The sequence below is a fragment of the Henckelia pumila genome, chromosome 3 (assembly GCF_033568475.1).
Source record: "Henckelia pumila isolate YLH828 chromosome 3, ASM3356847v2, whole genome shotgun sequence".
Lineage (NCBI taxonomy): Eukaryota > Viridiplantae > Streptophyta > Magnoliopsida > Lamiales > Gesneriaceae > Henckelia > Henckelia pumila.
This window is the reverse complement of record NC_133122.1, coordinates 115,615,631-115,639,902: the sequence shown is the minus strand read 5'-3', so window position 1 is coordinate 115,639,902 and position 24,272 is coordinate 115,615,631. Positions and strand designations below refer to the sequence as shown.

Sequence of the window (24,272 nt, the reverse complement as noted above, 5' to 3'; positions counted from 1 at the left end):
GCGCTCTTAGGAGTCGAGACTATCTTTAGTGGAGTTCACCTATAACATCAGTTGTCAGGAGGATTCTCTTAGGTTCCGATTATTTTAGCAGACTGCAGATATCGTGGTTCGAATTCGGGATAAGTTGAGGGCCACACAAAGTAGTCAGAAGAGTTATGCTGACCTACGACTACGATACCTTGAGTTTGTTGTTGGAGACCATGTGTTTGTGAGGATTGCGCCCATGAAGGGCGTGATGCCTAATGGATTTGAGCCTCTGCAGTTGGCGTCATACTTTTCGTCCGAGAAACGACTAGAGATAATCTTAGCACGGGAGGAGCAGAGACTTAGAACGCAAGTTCTTCCCACGGTCAAGGTCCGATGGTAGAATCAGTCAGAGGAGGAGGCTCCCTGGGAGGCCGAGGTCGTTATGCGGACGTATTGTCCAGAGCTTATCGGTACTTACTCCAATTTCGAGGACGAAATTCCATTTAAGGGGGAGAGAGCTGTAACACCCCAAAATTTATTACCGAATTAATTGGTAATTAGAATAATTATGGAGTGGATAAAATATTTATTGCGGCCAACTGAGTTACAGAGGGTATTTATAAAATACACGTGCCAATTATTCAATGGGTTTGACTATTTCTGGATATCTTGTAATATTGGCATTTTTTAGATAATTATTGAGATATCGAAATTAAAATAATTATTTATGCCAGATAATTTAATTTAAAAGAATATTTGACCGAGTTGACTGGTAAAAGTCTTGGCTGACTAATCATAGTCTAAGTGTGACTCAATAATTAATTTGAAAAATTATAAGTCCAATTGACTAGTCAAAGTCAATAATTTCATAAATTAGTGTTAATAGTTGTGGGGTGTGTGTACCGGAAAAATATCAGAATAGAGACTAATTTTACCAGTTGGATATCAAACAAATTATACCGGATCATAAAATTATTGATTGGATATATATCGCGAAACACACACTGAAACACACTCAAGAAAACACAGATCAAAGATTTTCACCCGAATTTTCCCGGAATTCTTGACTTTACTGTAGCAGTCCACGTTTTTGCCTTTGTCGGCCATTCGCCGGAGCTCCGATGGAAAATCCGAACGGTCACTTTGTAGCTAAGATCATGGTGATTCTATTGGTACCAAGAAATCAATGATCGGACGGTTGGATCGTTGGAAAATGATAAAGAACAGATGGGTCTGCGCAGGTCACTATTCATCGTCTTCCTTGCGCGTATTTGATGGATTTTAGCTCGGTTGAGTTGGTTTTTGAGCTTCTATTTGGTTGTAGGATGTGTGAAAATCATTTCCCAAGCTTTTTTCAGCATTTGTCGTGAGAAAATCGACACGTCTGACCTCAGAAGCTCACGCCGCCGCCAGCTGTTTTTCTCCAATCTACGCCACCTCGGTGCTTCGATCTGGTTGTGTCCTAGTGCGTTGAAATTGTCTCGTCGAGCTCTACAAGCTTGTAAAATTTCATGAATTTTTTAGATGTTTTGACATCGCCACCGGACGCTGCCGTCGCACCTCCGTCTTCTCCGGCGAGTCTCCGGCTATCGTCGTGTCAACCATTTTTTATCGTTTCGACGTGATATATCCAAATATCCAAGTTTCGAGTCGAGATTCAAAATCGTTAACCGATGAGAGCGCAATAAAGTTCAGTATTTTTGGTCAAAGTTAGACCAGAGTTGACCAGGGTTGACTTTTGACCATTGTGTGATTTTTCGCAGATCGGAAACCAGTTGAGGATAATTAGAGGCAAGAATCAGCAGTTTTGGGATTTGTGCTTCCAGAATTGGATAATTATGAGATTCCCGAGTCCCGATATGTGCAACCGCAACCGTATAAGTTTTTCGTGCGTTTTAAACGCAAAGGCATGTTATACTCTTCCTTTCTCACACCATTTAGATCAGTATATTTACTGTTTTGATGATTAAATTGTGTTGTTGCATTTGTATATGGATATGGTACCTTAAATTTTAACTCATGCATCATTCGTGTCTTTATGTATTGTGAATGATTTTTTGTCATGGCTTGTTCTTAGCTGTTGTTCACTGGTTTGATGGCTGGGTCAGGTTCCTTTGGATCTTGGTTTAAGATGGCTTGAACTTGTGTCAGCTAGGTGAACAGTGGGATGGTTGTAAGGGTGGTCTATCTAGCGGGCAGCTCAGGCAGGGCTCGGGCAAGTGGGTTGTTCGGGTCGGGTCATGTGTATTAGGGTCATATATTATGGTTTGGGTCCGGATTATTTTATTTTAGACAGGGTAATTTATTTAAGAGTCTAAGTGTTTAGTTTATTTATTGGGCCAAATTCGTTATTGGGCGTAAGATGTTCATTGGGCTTAATTTAGTTATTGGGTCTAAATGTTTATTGGGTTTAATTTATTTATTGGGCTTGAGTTGTTTAATTTATTTGGTTGAGCTAAGTTCTAAGTTGGACTAATTACTATTGGGCCAATCTAAGTCTTAATGGGTCAATTTAAGTGTGATTGAGCTAATCTAAGTATTATTGGGCCAATTTAAGTATTAATGGGTCAGTCTAAGTGTTATCAGACGAATCTAAGTTTAAGAACTTTAGTTAAGGGATGTAGCAACTCGAACTATCTAGTAACAAACAAAATAGTCCGTAAATATATATTTAATAGATGTATATGTATATTTTGATATAAGTAAGATTTTTATGGAAAATAAATTAAATATATATTTACGGGCATAATTTTAAGGAAGATGATATTTTTAAGTTCATGATTCATGCATATTTTATGTTAATATTAAGGGAATGTAAAGAAAATATTTTTGGGAAGTTGATGTGAATTGTGGCAATTATGTTCAGGAGCCTATGGATCCCCATGTTAAGGTTGGGTGAAGTGGCATAAGAGGCGTAGAGAATCCCCATGTTAAGGTTTGGTGAACCTCGCCGCCGCGTACGTTGGTTTATAGATTGATCAATTGCTTATGTTTATGATTACAATTCACTGATATGACCCACAGAAAATGATTTTTATGTTTATGACTACAATTCACTGATATGACCCACGGAAAATGATTTTTATGTTTATGACATGCCAATGCTTATGTTATGTATTATGTTACGTATTATGTTATGATTTAGATTACGACGCAGCTTATGTATACGATTTTACGATCATGCATGCATTATAATCCTCATATTATTTTTATATAAGTTATGTGCTTGCATGTGGTTTTATTTAGTAGTACTCATTATTAAAGGTAGAGCATGCTGAGCCTTTAGGCTTACTAAATCTAATTGGTTTGCAGGTGAGTTTTATGTTGTTCAGGAGGTTGTGGTCCTGACTTGTGTGAACACTTTTGTGCATCCGTGTCAAGCTAGCACACCCGCGACCTTCGTCAGCTCATGTTTCAGTTGATTTAGTTTATGATGAGATATTTATGTATTGTGCTATTTTCCGCACATTACTAATAGAATTTTCGGTTTTTACTTCACCATTTTTTACTTCGCAGATTATAAATTGTAAAGTAATATATAACAATATACTTCAATAATAAAAATGACGAAGTAAAAAATAGATTTATACTTCAGATGTTAAAAAACACTGGCTTCACAACTAATTTGTGTCAACATTTTACTTCAGCGTAACCAATTTTATGAAGTAATAAATTTAAAAAATATATAATTTATATTGATGCTGAAGTAGAAAAGGGAAAACCAGATCCTCATCACTTCATCGTTTTTACGATTCCCATTTTCTCTAAAACCCTAGCCGCTGATTTTGAGTCTGTGACGTTCCACAGCGCCGGAAACCAAATTGTGGTCGTTTGGACGGTGGAAATTTTTCTTTGTTTTTTTTCTGTTGGGTTTGGAGTTATGCAATCTGATCAGTCGGTGCTGAGCTTGAGACCAGGTGGTGGCATTCGCGGTGGCAACAGAGTATTCGGATCGCGCTTAGATACATCAACGACTGCCAATTCTGATCTCTCGTTGCTGCGTCCTCATGGTGGTACCCCTGCAACTTCACTCCCGCTCTTCAAGGTTGGATTTTTTTTATTCAGATCCAGCGTTTTTTTGTTTGTTTTCATTTTGAATCTCTCTTTTGAGAGTCGCTGATAATTTTTTTTTTACCGAGCACTGATGTATTTCGCTGCTTCTTTTTGGTGTTTAATCGTCGGGCCAGTGGCATCGTCCGTGTATTTCGCACTTGGCCGGTGGTTGGCATTCGCGGCTATGATTTGACATGGGAGATAGTGGTGAATGAGGCGGAGTTTGAGGAATTAGCGTTGGATGTGATTGTCGAAGATGTTTCGTGGTACCTGAAGTGGGATGTTGAGTGGAGGATATTGCTTATGTCAGTGGTGACTGGTCGTGACTATGGGTAACCAGGATGATCCATATTGTTATTTGGCAGTGTTGTTTGCGGTTTATTGTATTTCAATGACGGCTCTCTGCATTAGCAGTGAGATTTAGGGCTATGTTTTTTTTCTAGTTTAATGAATTTTGACTGACGTTCATTTAGCTTATTGTGAATCTTTCGGTATCTGAGAATCTTACCTAGAACATATACAATTCCTAACTATTTTAATTGAAACTATCAATGATAAAACGATATTCTCAAGTTTGAACATTTTCTTTGAATCTCAATGCCGTATTTATCCATTAAAGTATTATGTTCGAGGATATTGCTTTTTTATTTGTTACATCTAGTTGTTTCATGTTCATATTTTTCTCCCACTTCATACGTTTTGTATGCAAGTAGAGCATATTAGTTGTATTCCCTCGCTGTTTGGCACTCCTACAGATTGGTTAGTGTTGTGGCCTTATTACAGATATGAGTTTTGTGATAAAAAAAAAAGTGGACTAATTTATATTTATTTCAGTTGTATAGAGAATTTAGTATATTGTACTCATTGTCAAACAATTTACAGGGTAAATAACTTCTTGCTTTTGAACTTCATATCCATGTTAATTTTAATTTTTATTGATTATTTTGCTGAACTCTGGAAAGGTGTAAGAGGAAATCCATCTAATGGCCACGGAGCTGATAGTCATGATATTCCTTTGCTACTTTTTGGAGGGTTCAGCACTTATGTTATCATATTCCTCTGTCCTACTTTTTTCAGTTTAGTGTTATATTCCTCTATCCTATTCCTATTTCCTATTTCAGTGTGATATAGTTGTCCTCCTGTGGAATCCTCTTTCTTATACTACCAATTCTCCAATAGATCAGGAGTGAAAGTGTTATTTGATTCATATCTCATTTCCTGCTTGTTTATTATTTTCCGGTTTAAATCAGATGAGGAGAGAGTACCGGTTCATCACATTGTTGAGGAAACATTTCTTCATCTGCTATATATATTTAAACATCTCGTTGAGATCACAAGCCCATATATTAATTGAAATAGCAGATTTGATCAAGCTGATTTGCAATAAATTCTGGTCATCCATATATGCACGATTGGTTTTCTTAAATTTTCAAATGGGTAACAAGTTACTGTTATATTTCCATGTCACTGGATTGGGGAAGATGTATTTTGACCTAGAGGTACTTGAATTATTTTATACAATGTTGCTTCTCAAACATTTGGTGGAAGGATCCAGCTTTGCATGAGAAAAGATTGTGTAATTTGACACCTTTTATCTAATTTTCTTGTTTATCGTATATAGTTTACTGCTCAAACTCCAAAGTTCATCTGCTTAGTTTTAAAATCAAGTCGTGATAATTCTCCATCTTTTTTGCGAGCTAAATTAAACTGCTGGTTTTATTTTATAGATTGTTCTAATCTTTTGTTTTCTATATCACATGTTCAGATTTACAACTCGGCGACACTGTCATACTTGGGGCTTATGCATCATGTCATCTTATCCGCATTGGTGAGTCATCATTCTTGAATGAGATTGTTCTAGATATAAAGAACAAATTTTCAAATTATTAACTTCGAAATGCTTACTCCATGATTTATCTATACTATATACAAAATATAGGTTCAACTTCTACGAGGGCATTAATTATACTACACATATCATCAACTAGCAATATTTTAATTTATGTTTCACCTCCTTCATATTTACAGCTAAATTTTTTTAAATTAGTTTTTAAATATCTTGAGCTAGCCCTTTCTTTGATATATGTTTTATGATGATACATTTTCCGGAGCAGGGCGGCAGCAGCCTTAGAAGGGCTGCTGCTCGCGGCCGAGCAGAACAGGGAAAGGGGGCGACGGGTTGTAGGGTTTTGGGGTGGTCCGGGTCGGGTCGTTGGGTCCGGGTCGGGTCAGTAAGTCATGGGTCAAGTCTAGCGGGTCCGGGTCCGGTTTAAGTGAGTCGGGCTCGGGTATTTTTTATTTTTAAGTTTTAAGTTTAATTAAGTGTTAAATGGGCAAAAATTTAATTGGGCTCCATTTAATTAATTGGGTTGAATTTAATTATTATTGGGTTTAAATAAATTTAATTAAGTTAGTCCAATAATTTTTATGGCCTTGGGGGCCCATGGAAGTTATTGGGCCAGTCTTTGGGCTTTTTGGCCCATTGGGCCAGATTAAGTTGTTATTGGGCCAAGTGTGTGTTAATGGGCCAGAATTTAAGAAAATGGGCTTGAGTGTTAGGGCCAGCAGTTCAGTACAAACCATGAGAAATTGCATGTGTCCTAAATATATATTTAATTATTTTATGCATGAATGTTATTTTAGTATTTATATGTTAGTATAAAAATTAAATTAAATATATATGAAGGACACACATTTTATTTAAGTACATGCATTCATGAAATAATTTTATGGCATGATTTAATGTTTAAGGTTGAGCTAGAAAATAATTTTTATGTTGGAAGTTGAAGTAGTGTGACAATTTAAGGGGGACAAGTCCCCACATGTTAAGGGCAGTTTACTGTCAATTTAAGGGTAGTTTACTACCAGTAAGAGGTGATTCGTCACCGCCGCATACGTTGGTTTTAAGAGACTGATCAGTCGAACCTTTTAAGTTTAAGGTTATACTACGGATATGACCATGCGATGTTAGAAAAATGATAAGCTCAACAATGTTATGTATGTATTATATGATTATATTTAAGTTCAAGTTTAAGTAAGATTTTAAGTCATAATTCATGATTTTTAAGCATGCTCATTCATGTATTCGTTATGTATTAGTATTCCAGTGATTTAAATTATTTTAAACCCTCGTTATGTTAGCATGTTGGGCCTCTAGGCTCACTATACTTATATAGTGCAGTTGAGTGCGTAGAGGAAGATGTAGTTCCTACCGATGATGAGGACGTATGAGCGGACATGCAGTGATCCCCCGTGACCGTCGGCTGAGTCTTTATGAACATTTTAAGAATTTTAAACTCTGTTTCTTATTTATTTCTTTTATGTCTTTCCAGTGGTGAATTTTAGTACTATTTTTATTAAATAATTTTTATTGCATGCAAACTTTTAAGGGGATTGTTTGACAGTATTTTATTTAAGTTTGACTCGGTTATTTAAGTAAAAATGTTGCATTTTATTTATGTTATTTTTTAAATCTATTTATTTTGTGCATATATGTATGGGCATGTATGTACATCTATTTTACTTAGTATTATTTAAAAAAAAAAATTTCCGCATATATTATTTTAGAATGTTTGGGTCGTTTCAATTGGTATCAGAGCCGCGTTCTTGGAGGGGTTATCACTGCTATGCGAGCTCAGAAATCCACGCTACCGGTCTGTAAGTTTTAATTGCTTTTAGTATGATTTAGTCGTATCATGTTTAAGACTTAAGCATTTATGTTAGCAGAAAATTTTTAAGTACTTAGTTATGCATGTTGATTTACGTAAAGAAATATGTGGTGGTGCAGAATGCCTCCGAGACCAGTGAACAGGCGTGGAGGATCCCCACCTCCGCAAAACCCTCTATCAGCATTGGAGCAGGCCAATGCAAACATGATGGCCGGGATTACTGCTCTGTTGGAGCAGCAAGCGGCACGTCCAAAACTGTCCCATGATGAGGATGTAGCGGAGAGGTTCCAAAAGAAGGGACATAAGGAGTTCGCATGTGCCACAGATCCACTCATTGCTGAGGGGTGGATCCGTTCTTTGGAGAGCATCTTTGCTTACATGGGGTTGACTGATGCGGACAAGGTGAGGTGCGCAGTGTACATGCTGAAAGGTGATGCAGACTTATGGTGGGAGAGTGCATCACGGGGAGTGAATCTGACTACTTTGCGATGGACAGACTTCCAGAGGATGTTTTTCTCCAAGTATTTCATTGAAGACGTGCGCAGTAGCATGATTCGAGATTTCATGAGTCTCCGACAGGGAGACAAGATAGTTGTGGAGTACATCCGACAGTTCGAGAGGGGCTGTCACCTTGTGCCGCTGATTGCTGACAGTGCACCTGAGAAGATGAGACAGTTTATTGAGGGGCTCAGGGCAGAAATCAAGCATGACGTTTGCATGGCGGACGTCCCCACTTATGAGGCTGCAGTCAGTAGAGCCTTGCGTTCTGAGGAGGGTAGGAGAGAGATCCAGAGGGAGCAGCAGAGTAAGAGGCAGTTTCAGTCTGGGTATCAGCGACCATCTTCGCAGCCTCCTGCGAAGAAGCAGTGTACTGGGCCGTCTAAGGGCCCGAATCAGCAGAAGCCACAGCAGCAGAGACAGCAGCCTAGGGGCGGGGCCCCTAATGCTGGAGGATATCCTACTTGCCCGAAGTGCCAGAAGATGCATCCAGGACCATGTCATCTAGGAGCGGGCGTCTGTTTTCATTGTAAAGAGCCAGGGCACCAGATGGCCAATTGCCCGAGGAAGAACACTACAGGGAGAGTGTTCGTGATGCAGGCTGAGGAGGAAGACCCAGATACCTCCTTGATCACTGGTATATCTTACCCTTAGTATTTTATAATTTCTTCCTTTGGTTAAGAATTTCGATTTTTCTTTGTGGAATAATTTGTTATTTGGGATTTTTCTATCTGCATGTTAGAATAGGAAGCATGTTTTACTTGTGATTAGAATTAAGGGTTATTAGTGACTCATCTTTGGGGGAAAAGTTTAGTAGTGGTATGAAGTTGTTGGGATTCTTCTACGTGCAGGAGAATTCTAGTTGGAGGCAACTCCACGTTTGCGTTGCTAGATTCAGGGGCTACGCATTCGTTTATCTCCCTAGAGTTTATCAGACGGATAGGCATCACACCTGAGATTGCCGACTGTGGTTATGATGTCACTATGCCATCAGGACATATTATTTCTACCTCTAGTGTCATTCGAGAGCTGGAGTTGGAGCTACAGGGGCACTCCATTCGCGCAGATGTAGTGGTTTTGCCGTTGAGCGGATTTGATTTGATATTGGGTATGGACTAGTTGACAGTCAATGGAGCTTCGATTGATTTTCGTCGGAGGACAGTGTCAGTGAAACCGCCGGGAGGCGACCCGTTTACTTTTCATGCATCTCAGAGCAGTGATATTCCTCAGGTGATATCTCTTATTCAGGCGAGGAAGCTGTTGAAACGAGGTTGCCGAGGTTTCCTAGCGAGTATTGTCACGGCCTCAGAACCATCTAGTAGATCATTATCAGAGATAGAGGTGGTTCGTGATTTTTTGGACGTCTTTCCGGAGGATGTTGCAGGGATTCCACCAGTGAGAGAGGTGGAGTTCAGTATCGACTTATTGCCAGACACGGTGCCTATCTCAAAGTCACCATACAGACTTGCTCCTATCGAGATGAAAGAGTTGAAGGAGCAGATTCAAGAGTTATTAGAGAAAGGCTTTGTTCGTCCTAGCTTTTCTCCATGGGGAGCTCCAATGTTATTTGTGAAGAAGAAGGATGACAGTATGAGACTGTGCATCGATTATCGAGAGCTCAACAGAGTCACGGTGAAGAATAAGTACCCACTGCCGAGGATAGATGACTTATTTGATCAGTTGCAGGGAGCTTCAGTGTTCTCCAAGATCGATCTGCGATCTGGTTATCATCAGCTGCGAGTTAGAGATGCAGACGTGTCCAAGACTGCTTTCCGGACACGTTATGGGCATTACGAGTTCTTAGTGATGCCATTTGGGATGACCAATGCTCCAGCGGTTTTCATGGATCTCATGAACCGGGTATTTCAGCCGTATCTTGATCAGTTCATCATAGTCTTCATTGATGATATCTTGATCTACTCTAGGAGCATTGAGGAGCATAGACAGCATCTACAGATAGCCTTGCAGACTTTGAGGGAGCATCGTTTGTTTGTCAAGTTCAGCAAGTGCGAGTTTTGGCTTGAGCATGTGGCATTTCTTGGCCACATTATTTCGAGAGATGGGATCGCAGTGGATCAGTCGAAGGTTGAGGCAGTGCAGAAATGGGGTATTCCGAAGAATGCTTCGGAGATTCGCAGTTTCTTGGGTTTGGCAGGATATTATAGGAAGTTCATCAAGAGTTTTTTCTCTATTGCAGTACCTTTGACTTCCTTAACCAAGAAGAATGCGAAGTTTATTTGGAGTCCAGACTGTCAGAGGAGCTTCGATCAGCTGAAGGAAGCACTCACTACCGCACCGGTTTTGGCGATGGCAGTACCACATGAGGAGTTAGTGGTGTACACCGACGCGTCTAAGCTAGGTTTAGGTGCAGTACTTATGCAGTGTGGTAAGGTTATTGCTTATGCGTCGAGGCAGTTGAAGATTCACGAGCAGAACTACCCGACACATGATTTGGAGTTAGCAGCAGTGGTCTTCGCTTTGAAAATCTGGAGGCACTATCTGTATGGCGAGAAGTGAAAGATTTTCACGGATCATAAGAGCCTCAAGTACTTCTTCACTCAGAAGGAGTTAAACATGAGGCAACAGAGATATTGGAGTTAGTGAAGGATTACGACTGCGACATTAGCTACCATCCAGGTAAGGCTAATGTAGTGGCCGATGCTTTGAGTCGGAAGTCGACAGTGGTATCGTGTTTGACAGTGCAGTTACCACTGCAGAGCGAGATTCATAGGTTTGATTTGGAGTTTTACTCGAGTGGTCATGCACCGAGCTTGTCAGTGTTGACGGTGCAGCCAGTTCTACGAGATCGGATCAGGGATGGACAGCCTACAGATGAGGAGTTACAGCGGTTGGTGTAGAGGGATGAAGCTAAGGGCAATCTTCTATTTACTGTCAGTGATGTCATTATTCAGTACAGTGGTCGTTTGTGTGTCCCGAACATTGATCAGCTGAGGACTGAGATCCTGACAGAGGCTCACACATCTCCGTATTCCATTCATCCAGGAAGTACGAAGATGTATAAGGATTTGCAGACTTTGTATTGGTGGCCCGGCATGAAGAGTGATATCGCACGATTCGTATCAGAGTGCTTGACTTGTCAGCAGGTCAAGGCAGAGCATCAGCGTCCAGCAGAGCTGCTTAATCCTCTACCCATTCCGGTATGGAAGTGGGAGAACATCACGATGGATTTCGTAGTTGGCATTCCGAGGAATAACAGAGGGTGCACAGCTATTTGGGTGATCGTGGATAGACTCACCAAGTCAGCTCATTTCTTGCCAGTGAGGACTACTTACTCGTTGACACAGTATGCAGAGCTTTACATCAAGGATATTATTAGACTGCATGGCATACCAGTGTCGATCGTATCAGACAGAGATCCGAGATTTACATCTGCGTTTTGGAAGAGTTTGCACACAGCATTGGGGACTAGACTTTTATTCAGTACAGCGTTCCATCCCAAGACAGATGGTCAGTCTGAGAGAGTGATCCAGGTTCTCGAGGATCTACTGAGAGCTTGTGTCATCGACTTTCAGGGCTCGTGGGAGACTAGACTGCCATTAGTGGAGTTTACCTATAACAACAGTTTTCAATCATCTATAGGTATGGCTCCTTATGCAGCATTGTATGGGAGGAGATGCAGATCTCCTGTGCATTGGGATGAGGTTGGTGAGAGGATTTTACTTGGTCTTGAGATCGTGCAGTAGACAGCTGACATTGTGACTCAGATTCGGGATTGTATGAGGATTGCTCAGAGTCGTCAGAAGAGTTATGCAGATACTCGACGATGAGATTTGGAGTTCGCAGTAGGTGATCATGTGTTTCTGAAAGTATCACCTATGAAAGGGGTGATGAGATTTGGATGCAGAGGTAAGTTGAATCCGAGATATATTGGGCCATTTGAGATCTTAGAGAGAGTTGGCACATTGGCCTACCGTTTGGCCTTACCACCAGGGTTTGCGGCAGTGCACGATGTCTTCCATTATCCATGCTTCGGAGATATGTCTCTAACCCGTCGCATGTGTTGAATTACGAGCCCTTGCAGTTGCCACCTGATCTAGTTTATGAGGAGAGGCCAGTGCGGATCTTGGCTAGGGAGGAGCGGAGACTTAGGACGCGGGTCATACCGATGGTCAGAGTCCAATGGCTGAATCACTCGGAGGAGGAAGCTACTTGGGAGACCGAGGCAAACATGAGGACTCGCTACCCGGAGTTGTTCGGGTAAGTACTTTAATTTCGAGGACGAAATTCAAATTAAGGGGGGGAGAATTGTAACACCCAGTATTTTTAGTACGTAAATTCGCATGCATAATTAGGGATTTCATTTATTTAGAATTTTAGATTATGGGTTAAATAATTATGTGAAATTATTTGTGCATGTTTTAAGTTATTTTTAAGCATTTAACCCATAATTAGTGATTTTCATGATTTATGGGAATTTAATTATTTTATCGCGTAGACAGGACCGTGGACGGATGAGATGACAACTTTCTACCCAAATTATTTTATGAGTCTTTTAGGAGCCCAAAAAATATTATTTTGAGTTTTATTTCCTCAAAATTATCAGTATTTAATTTTATATAATTTTAGGAGTCCATTTTTGTCCAAATTTAGCCAAAATATTGACTTTTAATTATCTTTAAAAATTCCCTAATTTAATATTTCGGGATTTGTGATATTTTATTTAAGTTATCAATATTTTACAAACTTAGGAACCTTTTTAATTATGCTATTATCTCCTAGATTATTTATTTTTACAAAATTATTATCCTACACTACCCAAACCATCGCCCAAATCCCCTAACACACGCTCATTCCATCTCCTTCTCACCCTAAGCACCCATAGCCGCCTCCATCACCTTCCCAATCGGCCAGAAAGCTTAAGGCACCATAGACGTTTTTTTAAAGCTTCCAAGTTGGTTGTCATCGCCCCGTCGTCCCGGAATCGTCATCTACGTCTTTTTCTTTCCATTCAACGGTGCAAGGCATGTATTCTTTCTCTTATTTTCGTGTCATATCAGTAAAATATGTGTGTGTTGTGTATGCATCAAGATCTTCAAGAATTTTTTAGAAAAAAGCTCGGGTGGTTGAGCATCTCACGTTTTTCTCACCTTGATTGACATACACTCATGTTTTTCTTAGCCATGGATCTACAACTGCTGGTCAAGGTCCCTAGGATGTCTAAGGTGAGTCTAGGCTCGAGTGGCTCGGATGGTTCAAGCCAAAAGAGCCCAGATTTGGAGCTGGTTCGATCGGCCTCCATGGGGCGCAGGTTTAGGGTTCTGAGAAGGGGGTTCGGAGATGGTGGTCTAGGCTGCATGGGGCTGGGGCCATGGGCTGGTTTGGACCGCCCAGACGTGGGCTACGTCTGGGCGGCGGAGCTCCGGCCAGGGGCTACCGGAGCAGGGCGGGGCTGCTGCTCGCGGCCGAGCAGAACAGGGAAAGGGGGCGACGGGTTGTAGGGTTTTGGGGTGGTTCGGGTCGGGTCGTTGGGTCCGGGTCGGGTCAGTAAGTCATGGGTCAAGTCTAGCGGGTCCGGGTCCGGGTTAAGTGAGTCGGGCTCGGGTATTTTTTATTTTTAAGTTTTAAGTTTAATTAAGTGTTAAATGGGCCTAATTAAATCCAAAAATTTAATTGGGCTCCATTTAATTAATTGGGTTGAATTTAATTATTATTGGGCTTAAATAAATTTAATTAAGTTAGTCCAATAATTTTTATGGGCCTGGGGGCCCATGAAAGTTATTGGGCCAGTCTTTGGGCTTTTGGGCCCATTGGGCTAGATTAAGTTGTTATTGGGCCAAGTGTGTGTTAATGGGCCAGAATTTAAGAAAATGGCCTTGAGTGTTAGGGCCAGCAGTTCAGTACAAACCATGAGAAATTGCATGTGTCCTAAATATATATTTAATTATTTTATGCATGAATGTTATTTTAGTATTTATATGTTAGTATAAAAATTAAATTAAATATATATGAAGGACACACATTTTATTTAAGTACATGCATTCATGAAATAATTTTATGGCATGATTTAATGTTTAAGGTTGAGCTAGAAAATAATTTTTATATTGGAAGTTGAAGTAGTGTGACAATTTAAGGGGGACAAGTCCCCACATGTTAAGGGCAGTTTACTGTCAATTTAAGGGTAGTTTACTACCAGTAAGAGGTGATTCGTCACCGCCGCGTACGTTGGTTTTAAGAGACTGATCAGTCGAACCTTTTAAGTTTAAGGTTACACTACGGATATGATCATGCGATGTTAGAAAAATGATATGCTCAACAATATTATGTATGTATTATATGATTATATTTAAGTTCAAGTTTAAGTAAGATTTTAAGTCATAATTCATGATTTTTAAGCATGCTCATTCATGTATTCGTTATGTATTAGTATTCCACTGATTTAAATTATTTTAAACCCTCGTTATGTTAGCATGTTGGGCCTCTAGGCTCACTACACTTATATAGTGCAGGTGAGTGCGTAGAGGAAGATGTAGTTCCTACCGGTGGTGAGGACGTATGAGCGGACATGCAGTGATCCCCCGTGACCGTCGGCTGAGTCTTTATGAACATTTTAAGAATTTTTAAACTCTGTTTCTTATTTATTTCTTTTATTTCTTTCCAGTGGTGAATTTTAGTACTATTTTTATTAAATAATTTTTATTGCATGCAAACTTTTAAGGGGATTGTTTGACAGTATTTTATTTAAGTTTGACTCGGTTATTTAAGTAAAAATGTTGCATTTTATTTATGTTATTTTTAAATCTGTTTATTTTGTGCATATATGTATGGGCATGTATGTACATCTATTTTACTTAGTATTATTTTAAAAAAAATAAAAAAAATTTCGCATATATTATTTTAAAATATTTGGGTCGTTTCATAAACTCTCTTTTGTTGGAATTTAGGGGATCCTAACCCCGAAACATGTTTTTGTGATTGAATCGTTGGACGAATTGATTTAGTTGTATGCGAGTATTTGATTTTATCATGGTTTATTATTCTATGTTGAGGAGTAGCTAACTTTAACATAGATTCGTAAGTTGTGAAGTGTTGTCGAGAGATAGATTCATGATGTAAACTCATTTACGCATAATAATACTTCAAAAAATTTCATGACTTTCATAGTAAACATAGATTTAATGAAGAATTATAACATATAGATGCATTACATAGCTTAATCGATCCATGCAAGTCGTTTCGTCCGTTCCAGACATCCGAATTTGAAACTTTTTCAGATAGGACATCTTAAAAACACTTAAAATAGCTTAAAATATCAACAATAGAATTTTGGACTTCCAATGCGAAAAACTAAATTCTTTTACATAACTTTTCCCACCAGGGCGGAAAATTATTTCCACCTCAGTGACGTCCCTCGTGCCTAGGCTCGAGAAATTTGCGCCTATGTGCGACGCGACCTAACTGGGGTTTCCAGGCCCGTCGGCGCTGCGTGACTTGGATGAAAAAGCAATCATTCCGACTTCTTTCAACCCCCATCAACTCTTGTTCATAAAATATTCACCCACACTTTGAAAAGAATGAGTATACACCCGAGAGAGCATCAAAACTTTATAAAAATCCTTCTAAAACATCCCATCATTCAAAGGTTTAATTCAAAACCCCACATATACTATACACACACCAAAATTCTGCAAAAATTTCTCAAATCATAAACTTCTTTAAACTTTTGTACCCAAAAAATCAAGAACGAAACACGCTTCACAATTTTTATCATGAATCTTAAAAGATCTAAAAAATCATACAAAATACAGCATGCATATACACATCAACACACATGAGTTTCATAGTAAAAATACCTATACTCTTAATGGTGTTTTCAAAACATTAAAAACTTGCCTGATCATTTGAAGTTTGGATTTAACCTGCACTTTGGGAGCGATCTAGCTTGGAACGGTGAAAAATCATACCCTAGCTTTGGATGCAACTTTGAACGTGAAGGGGAAAGGATACAAGGGAATACACGGCGTGAGAGAAAGAATTTTGATAAAAAAGATCATGCTCAAACGTTTGTAACTAATGGGCTTGAAAGTTGGCACATTAGTTGCAAAAAACAATTTTTAAAATTTAATTTTTCCCAAATAATAAAATAACACTGCATTAACTTTAAATTTAAATTAAACATGAAATATTTTTATTAACCCGTTCGAAGGCTAGTTTCGTTCTTTCAGTTTAGTATTAACCTCCAAACCTGAAAACATTAAACTAACTTGCAAAATATTAAATATCAAGCTTATCATAGCATCACATAAATTAAACATAACATTTAAATTTTTATAAATAAAATTCATAAAATCATATAAATCATTTAAAATTTCAGTGATCGAGCTTGTGGAATTTTGAACCTTACATAAGTCCTTAAGACTTAACCTCTATTTTTCATCTATTTATTGTAAATTTTAGATACATGATACATGATCTCGAGTAAATACGAAATTATTGAAAGAGAACTATTGAATTAGCAGGATTGTGATAATAAGAGATACCGCCATTGTATTTGTATTTTGGCTAGTATTTGTATCAAGTAAATGATGGTATACGCTTCCACTACTGTAAGTTTGATGTACTTTATTTTATTGCAAGATGAGGCACAAAGTATTCATACCCTCATTTCAAATGAAGATCCGCTTTGTTTGAGCACTTCAAGTTCGCTCATTTTGTTTTGGAATGCAAACACTCGTCTTGAAACATCATTTCAATGCTGCCGCATGTTGTCCGGTGAGCGTACTTTCTATCCATTTATCAACTCATGGTTATATTCATTCCAAACCAATCCCAAAAAACTCGTATTTCTTTTATTATTGTATAGTGCTGGATTGGTGGAAGCATTGCACCATGCCTTGAGAGACCTTCATCTTCAACCTTCGCCCAATGTTTCCTTTTGATGCCATCACACCCATTGCCAATAACAATCTTCTTTCCTTTCCTTTCCTTATAGATTTAGTAGACGTGGTTTCAAAAGTAGTAGGCGAGACTTCGATGGGATTTTGGGAGAACTAAGTTTTGTTGAACATAAAACTCAACATTTGCTGATCGGTGAATTGAGAAGTACTTGGTAAAATAGTATTGAGATCATTATTTTTCAATGAATCTATTTTTCGAAATTGGATTCAAAATGAAATGAAAGTTGGAAAATGTTGAGTTTTTGGAATTCAAATGGAAGAAATTGTGAATTTTTTGAGGTGTATCCAAACTAATTTTTAAAAGAATGTTTGAATTTTAAAATATGGTCGTTTGTACTTTTTTCGAATTTTAAAAAAAATTGATTTTTTTCTATTTTTAATAATTTTTTTAAATAAATTCTTTTTTAAATATTTTTAATAAATTCATGCTGAAAATGATCTATCCATTTGATCTTTAATTTAAATGACTTGATGTACTTTTTCCAAATTTTTTTTAAATTTTTTTTTATTTTTAATAAAAATAATTTAAAAAAAATTCTTTTTTTAAATATTTTTAATAAATTGAGGCTGAAAATGATCTATCCATTTGATTTTTAAATGGCCAGATTTATATAAATTTTTTTTTTTCAAATTGTGGTGAACTTCACCACGCGGAGACCCCCCTCTACGTGGGGCCCACCGCATCCTTGAACGTGAAAGACTTCTGCATGGGAGATCCATGCCCTTTGAAGGGACGAGGAAGTAACGGGGTGAGGAAGACATAGTACTTGATCGTGCGCCTTCCACGCCTCTTGGGGATGCCCTGAAGTCCCACAAAGGTCCATAATACTATCATGTCCTTTACAAATACGTTTTGATTCTTTAAAATGACGATGATGATCGTGGTAGAAAGAGTACTAAAGAACTATATATGTGAATCTTTAATGGGTTTCCAAGTTGGTGGAGTAGGTAAACATTTGATCAGTAGTTAGGTGTTCGATTAATCTCTTTAAAAATACTTTCTTGGACTAGCTAGCCTGTTACATAGGGCTTGCCTAGTGCGATTTACCTGACTAACACGATTTTCAGACTATTGCGTTAGTCCGAAATTTATCCAATTAACACCAAAAGATAACGGTGGGGTTCCCGCGTCATAAAGAAAAACCATATATATCAAAAGAAGTACGCAGTATGCAGGCTGCAGCAATGCATGCATTCAACACATCTGTCCTCCGTTTGGCGATTTCCTGGTGAAAATTCCTATGGTTTGTCCTGTACTGTACACCGTACACGGGGATCTACAGGAACCCTTTGTTTCTTGTTCTGTTGAATTGAGAATAATAATATGCATTATTATTATTATTATTATTATTATTATTATTATTATTTTACTTCCTATAATTTATAACCTTACTATTGGCACTAACTTAAGTAAAATTTTTAACATAATATGGATGATGAATGTGATTTGATCCGACGAAAACGACTCTGATCTTATATTAGAAAAATTAATGAACGGCTTAAATTTATGTAACTTTAGGCTATCAATATTTTTTTGGTAGATAACTTAAAGAAGACCCCATTAAATATAAAATATATTCGACCAATTAATATTCTCAGCCTCCTACAAATACAAATTAAATGAATGGTAGGGCATGTTTTGTGGCTTTCAACTTCACCTTGTAATATCGCTATAAATTTTCTTAATATTCTAAGAAAGGCATATATATATTTGTACACAAAAAAAAAAAAAATCAAAAAACAAAAACAAAAAATAAAAATGACTCAAACATTCATTTGCAAAATTCTCTTCCTTTTGTCATTCTTAACATGCATTGCCAATGCACAGACAAAAGTATTCGACGTTAGGACGTTTGGTGCCAAACCGGAAGCAGATATAAGTCAGGTATTTACGACGAAAAACGAATCGACTATATAGACAATATAAAAACTGATCTGTATATATTTTAATAAATGCAGGCTTTGTTGGCAGCTTGGAAGGAGGCATGTGCAACACCAACTCCAAGCACAGTTTGGATTCCAAAAGGGACATGGTCTTTGAAGCAAGCAAAATTGGTTGGGCCTAACAAGGCTCCTATTGAGCTTAAGGTTGAAGGCATTTTGAAAGCTCCTTTGGATCCAACTCAAATGCCTAACAAAGAAGGGGAGTGGGTGACCATCAATTATCTAGACAATTTCACTCTCTCCGGCGGAGGAGTCTTCGACGGCCAAGGACATGAAGCCTGGAAGAGGAATGATTGTCACAAGAACAACAACTGCGTCAAACTTCCATTGGTGAGACAGACGACACATAATTCTTTTTATTGCAAGCGATTTAATCTATATAACAAACTAATTTAGTGTGTTTCTGTTTTTTCTTTTTTAAAACTATCCCATAAACAACTTTAATTTAATCATGCACATTGTTCAACAAGTTTGTCTAAATGCTTACAGAACCTGAGCTTCAACTTCATCACCAACTCAACCATAAAAGACGTGACCACTAAGGATAGCAAGAACTTCCACGTAAACGTGATAGGTTGCTACAACGTCACGTTCCTGCGTTTCACAGTTTCTGCACCCGGCGACAGTCCAAACACCGACGGCCTCCATATAGCACGTTCCAAACTAATCAACGTAACTGACTCGGTCATAGAAACCGGAGATGATTGTGTATCCATGGGTGACGGATTACAGCAAGTACACATCCAAAACGTGATGTGCGGGCCCGGTCATGGGATCAGCGTCGGAAGCTTGGGCAGGTCCACAACAGAAGAGGATGTTGTGGGGATCTATGTCAAGAACTGCACCTTCATCGGCACACAGAATGGGGTTAGGATCAAAACTTGGCCATCAGCTCCCGCCACTTTGCAGGTCACCAATCTAGAATTCGAAGACCTTATCATGGAAAATGTCACGTACCCCATTGTCATAGATCAAGAATATTGCCCATACAACCTGTGCAAACTTGACGTAATTCATCTCATACCATCATTTACTTATTACTTTACACTTGATAAATGGGCATTAATACGCTAACATTTGATTTTTTCCATTTTATTATATATATATGTAGACTCCATCGCTCGTTAAGATCAGCAACGTGAAAATGGGCAAAATTAGGGGCACGACAAATGATCCGGTCGCAGTGAAACTCATCTGCAGCGCGACTAAGCCTTGTGAAAATGTTCAGGTGGGCGACATCGATCTTAAATACGATGGAAGACTAGGCAATATCACCACCAAATGCAACAATGTCAAGCCTAGCTTGATCGGAAAACAGAATCCACCCTTGTGTGTCCCTGATGCTGCTAAGCAATCTGCTTAATTATTTCATCACAACACATGAATGTGGTGTTAGAGTAGATGCATTGCAAACCTGCTATTGGTTGAAGATTTTATTGATTCTTTGTAATAGACTGCATATAGAAAATATGAATAACAAGGATTTTTAAGAATTCTACTAGTGAGGTTTCTTTCACTCAATTAATGAATAAAATACAATTACAATGTTACTGTACAATATATATATAGAGTACTTGGACCAATCAGATATCATATTCTGTCCATTTCTAGAATATTCCTAACCCAGAATTATATACGGCAAGCTAAATACAAAATGGTACACTGAGCATAATTATCACATCATACTAGTTTATCATGCCCCCTCAAGCTAAGTGTGGTGGAAGACACTACATTTATCTTGGCACGAAATTTTTCAAACAAGGCCAAGGAGAGTGGTTTTGTCAATATATCAGCAACTTGATCGAGAGCTGGTACATTATAAACAGATAATGAACCATTAAGCACTTTATCACGAAAAAATTATAAGTCGTCCAACTCAATGCATGTGTTTAGTGCGACAATGAAGAGCTGGATTGGCACTCATAGAAAATGTACTAAGATTATCAAATCAAATTACCGGATTAGCTCTTGGTAATTAAGACTACTTTAATCTCATGTAAAAGGGACTGAATCCACGAAATTTCAGCAGCAGCACTGCTAAATTGCAATATTCAGCTTCAGTGCTAGATCGAGAGATAGTATTCTGTTTCTTGGAGCTCCAACTAATCAAACCCGTTCCAAGAAAAATACAAAAAACCAGAATTGGATTATATATCATCGGGATCAGTGGCCCAATATGCATCGGATATGCCTACGAGGTCCAGAGAAGTAGACTTGTGAAGATATAAGCCATGATCAGTTGTTCCTTGCATGTATCGCAAAATTCTCTTGTCAACTTTCCAATGACTGTCTTTAGGATAATGCCTAAATTGGCAAAATTTGCTCACAGAGAAGGAAATCTCAGGTCTTGTGATAGTAAGGTATTGCAATGCTCCAACAATGCTTCGATATAGAGAACTGTCGGAAACCTTAGTGTGACGAGAGATAATCGCTAATGATCATAGGTGTAGGCAATGGTCTAGAATTACCCAAGATTCTTTAGAGAAAATGCTCCACTGAGATTGTCAACAAGTTGATAAATATGAACTGTACTTACTTCCTGTAATCAAGATATTGTCAACATAAACCAAAATATATGTACAAGAAGATAGAGTAATTTTCAGAAACAAAGAATGATCAGTGCGAGAGCTGGTGAACCCCTCGGAGTGGAGAAATCCTTTCAGTTTTTCGAACCAAGCTCTACAAGAAAAACGCAAAAAGACAACGGATTTTATCCGTTGTCGTAGGGGGTTAAAAACTGTTGTAACTGATGGTGTTGTTTAAAAGTACACCCCCACGACAACGGATAAAATCCGTTGTCGTTTCCCTCAAATACAACGGATTTTATCCGTTGTCGTAAGCACAAATCCGTTGTCTTTGAGAGAAACGACAATGGATTTTATTCATTGTCTTAGGGATATACTTTTAGCAATACCATCAGTTACAACAGTTTTAAACCCCCTACGACAACGGATTTTATCCGCTGTCGTTTTCAATATAAAAAACAAAAAAATTAAAAAATAATATGCAAATTTCAATATTATAAATAAGCCAAAATTTAACATTTCAAAAAAAAAATTTAATATACAATTTTTTAGTATTACAAATCACTCGAAATTAAATTCTAATGCAATGCACACTACAGAAAAATACAAAAAAAATCTTTGCCATCTATGCTCCTGCTTAGCCCTGCATCTGCACCATGTCTGGAGTTTAAAGGTTTCTCATTCTTGATCTTCCCCGTACTCTTTATCGGTTTTGATTTATTAGAATCACCAGGCACTTGAATTCCATGTATACACCAAAGTTTTGGAGTTGGACATTAAATATCCACCAATACTTACATCATGCATGGCTTCTTGAATAATTTTTCAGCAATTTTATGATAATTTTTGCCCCCAGACAGTCACTTGTTTGCAGGATATTGCTTGCCTTCCCAGATTTTGCAACCTTCCCAGCCTTTTTCGAGTAGATTTCCACCCCAGGTTCGATTTCTGTTCTTGGATGCTACATTTAAAGGCAACCGCAGGTAATTTCTCTCTAACATAATTGAGCCACTTCCCAGCAGCTTCACGAGGAATAAAATCTTAAACATGAGAGAAAAGGTGTTAAGGTAACATATTTTGTCAAGTTCTCTGCAAACCCCGAATGATTAAAATCTCAATTTTCACTGAAAGCATCTACATGAATTATCTCTATGAATTTAGAACAATTTAAATCTAATGGAAATAAAAATAAATTCCATTAAAATCAATTACTCACACAACATCTTTAAAAAAGACCACAACTTGCCAGCTTTTCAAGCTGATCATATATTCATTCACCAGAAGAACTTGGGGATTTTAGGGCCAGCAGCCCAGCACAAATTTTAACTCCAGTTTCCAAACATAGGACCATAAAGCCATAAACGAAATGCAGAAAGCAAGCATACCAATTTTATTGAGTAGCATAACTAGTCGCTTCTCAGGCCCTGATTTCATCACCATGTTTTCCATGTCAACACAATGTGTACCGAGGGGATCTCGGTAAACTTGTTATCAATCGTATTTCTGCAGAAGACAAAAATGAAGAGAGAAAAACACACAAAAATAAAATATAGTCACTGCTATAATTTAGGTGGAAGAATCTCTTCGGTCGATGCACAAGAACCATCTGCTGGTTCGAACCGAAAATTCCGGTCTTGGCTCAACAACTAATCTAAGCTTCAAATCTAAGCCAGAAAATTAAGAAATTACCAAAAATCTGCTCGAAAATGAAGAGCAAATCACGCACAGCAGAAACAGGTCACGAACAACACCTCCATTCGTGCGATTTAGGGTTCGACTTTTCCTATTCAAAGCTAAAATGGAAGCTACAAGTCATGGGATAACAAGTGGCCTGCATAAGATTTAAAATCAAGATGTCTGGCTTAAGAATTGAGAGTTCTATAACATGTTTAAAATGACTTCAAAACTCACCAATCCCAATAAGCAATGCTAAAAGCCACTTCACAACCACGTACGCTTTATCCTACGTAAAGCTTCCCCTTTTAATTTTGCCTGAAAATTAACTTTCAAATTCAACCAGCACTATCATTGAAACTATATGAAATAGATAAATGTCAACAATTACTTCAGCCATTCAAATAAAGCATCCTGCTTTAATAAATTTTCCTAAAACTCCCAATTTATCAGAAGAAAGCTCTTAAATTTCCCAAATTCGAGTGATGAAACTTAAAATTCGTAATTATTTATATGTTAAAAGTTGTGTTTTAAAGTTAAAGTTTCATTAAAATTATGAAGTTGTATTATTTTAGTGTTATGTGTTTATATTTGAATGTTTTACTAAAAATGTTGTATTTTACGGTTTGCGCATGTTTGATAAAAGTAGAATTACTCAAGCTACAGAGGTCATATTGGAGTAATATCAAATCCTATAGAATCACAAAAGAGGCATCTTCAACTTTATAGAAGACAAGAAATTCCAAAAACCTCATTAAAATGATCAAATTATCAAAAATAAAAAAAGAGAAAGATTTACTTTTACTATGACCAGCTTGTAGTAAAAATATCATAACTATTTCACCTTTTACCCAAAAGAGGTAAATTATATGTCCAAACACATATAAACAAAATATACTACGTGTTCTATGTTGAATGGAAAGGCTGAATCAGTGGTCTAAGGCATCAAACATGCCAATTAAAGTTGGGTCATGGTATTGACATTCAACGAGACAAGGACCCATCAACTTTACTATTCCACATTTAAT

The 24,272-nt window shown here is 37.9% G+C and overlaps 1 protein-coding gene and 1 long non-coding RNA gene across 11 annotated transcripts; one reads left to right on the top strand and one right to left on the bottom strand.

Annotated features, from left to right (window-relative positions):
- Positions 1–3,685: 3,685 nt before the first annotated feature.
- Positions 3,686–20,584, top strand: LOC140892241 (polygalacturonase-like). Of its 9 annotated transcripts, none has more exons than XM_073301064.1 (8): positions 3,686–4,012; positions 4,155–4,352; positions 5,786–5,848; positions 16,782–16,916; positions 18,930–18,986; positions 19,061–19,375; positions 19,535–20,053; positions 20,157–20,584. In XM_073301064.1, exons 4-8 carry the CDS (start codon positions 16,866–16,868, stop codon positions 20,406–20,408), a joined length of 1,194 nt encoding a protein of 397 aa, XP_073157165.1. In that variant the 5' UTR covers positions 3,686–4,012; positions 4,155–4,352; positions 5,786–5,848; positions 16,782–16,865; the 3' UTR covers positions 20,409–20,584. The 9 variants fall into 9 exon arrangements, with proteins under 9 accessions (XP_073157165.1, XP_073157161.1, XP_073157164.1 ...); XM_073301060.1 differs by lacking the exon at positions 16,782–16,916 and adding an exon at positions 4,983–5,096; XM_073301063.1 differs by lacking the exons at positions 16,782–16,916; positions 18,930–18,986 and adding an exon at positions 4,983–5,096.
- A 1,497-nt stretch (positions 20,585–22,081) lies between these two features.
- LOC140892883 (uncharacterized) lies at positions 22,082–23,587 on the bottom strand. Of its 2 annotated transcripts, none has more exons than XR_012152930.1 (4): positions 23,482–23,587; positions 23,260–23,401; positions 22,956–23,073; positions 22,082–22,610 (listed from the first exon to the last, which is right to left on the bottom strand). It is a non-coding gene; the product is annotated as an uncharacterized lncRNA (long non-coding RNA). The 2 variants fall into 2 exon arrangements; XR_012152929.1 differs by having other exon boundaries at positions 22,082–22,531.
- Between the last annotated feature and the right edge of the window lie 685 nt (positions 23,588–24,272).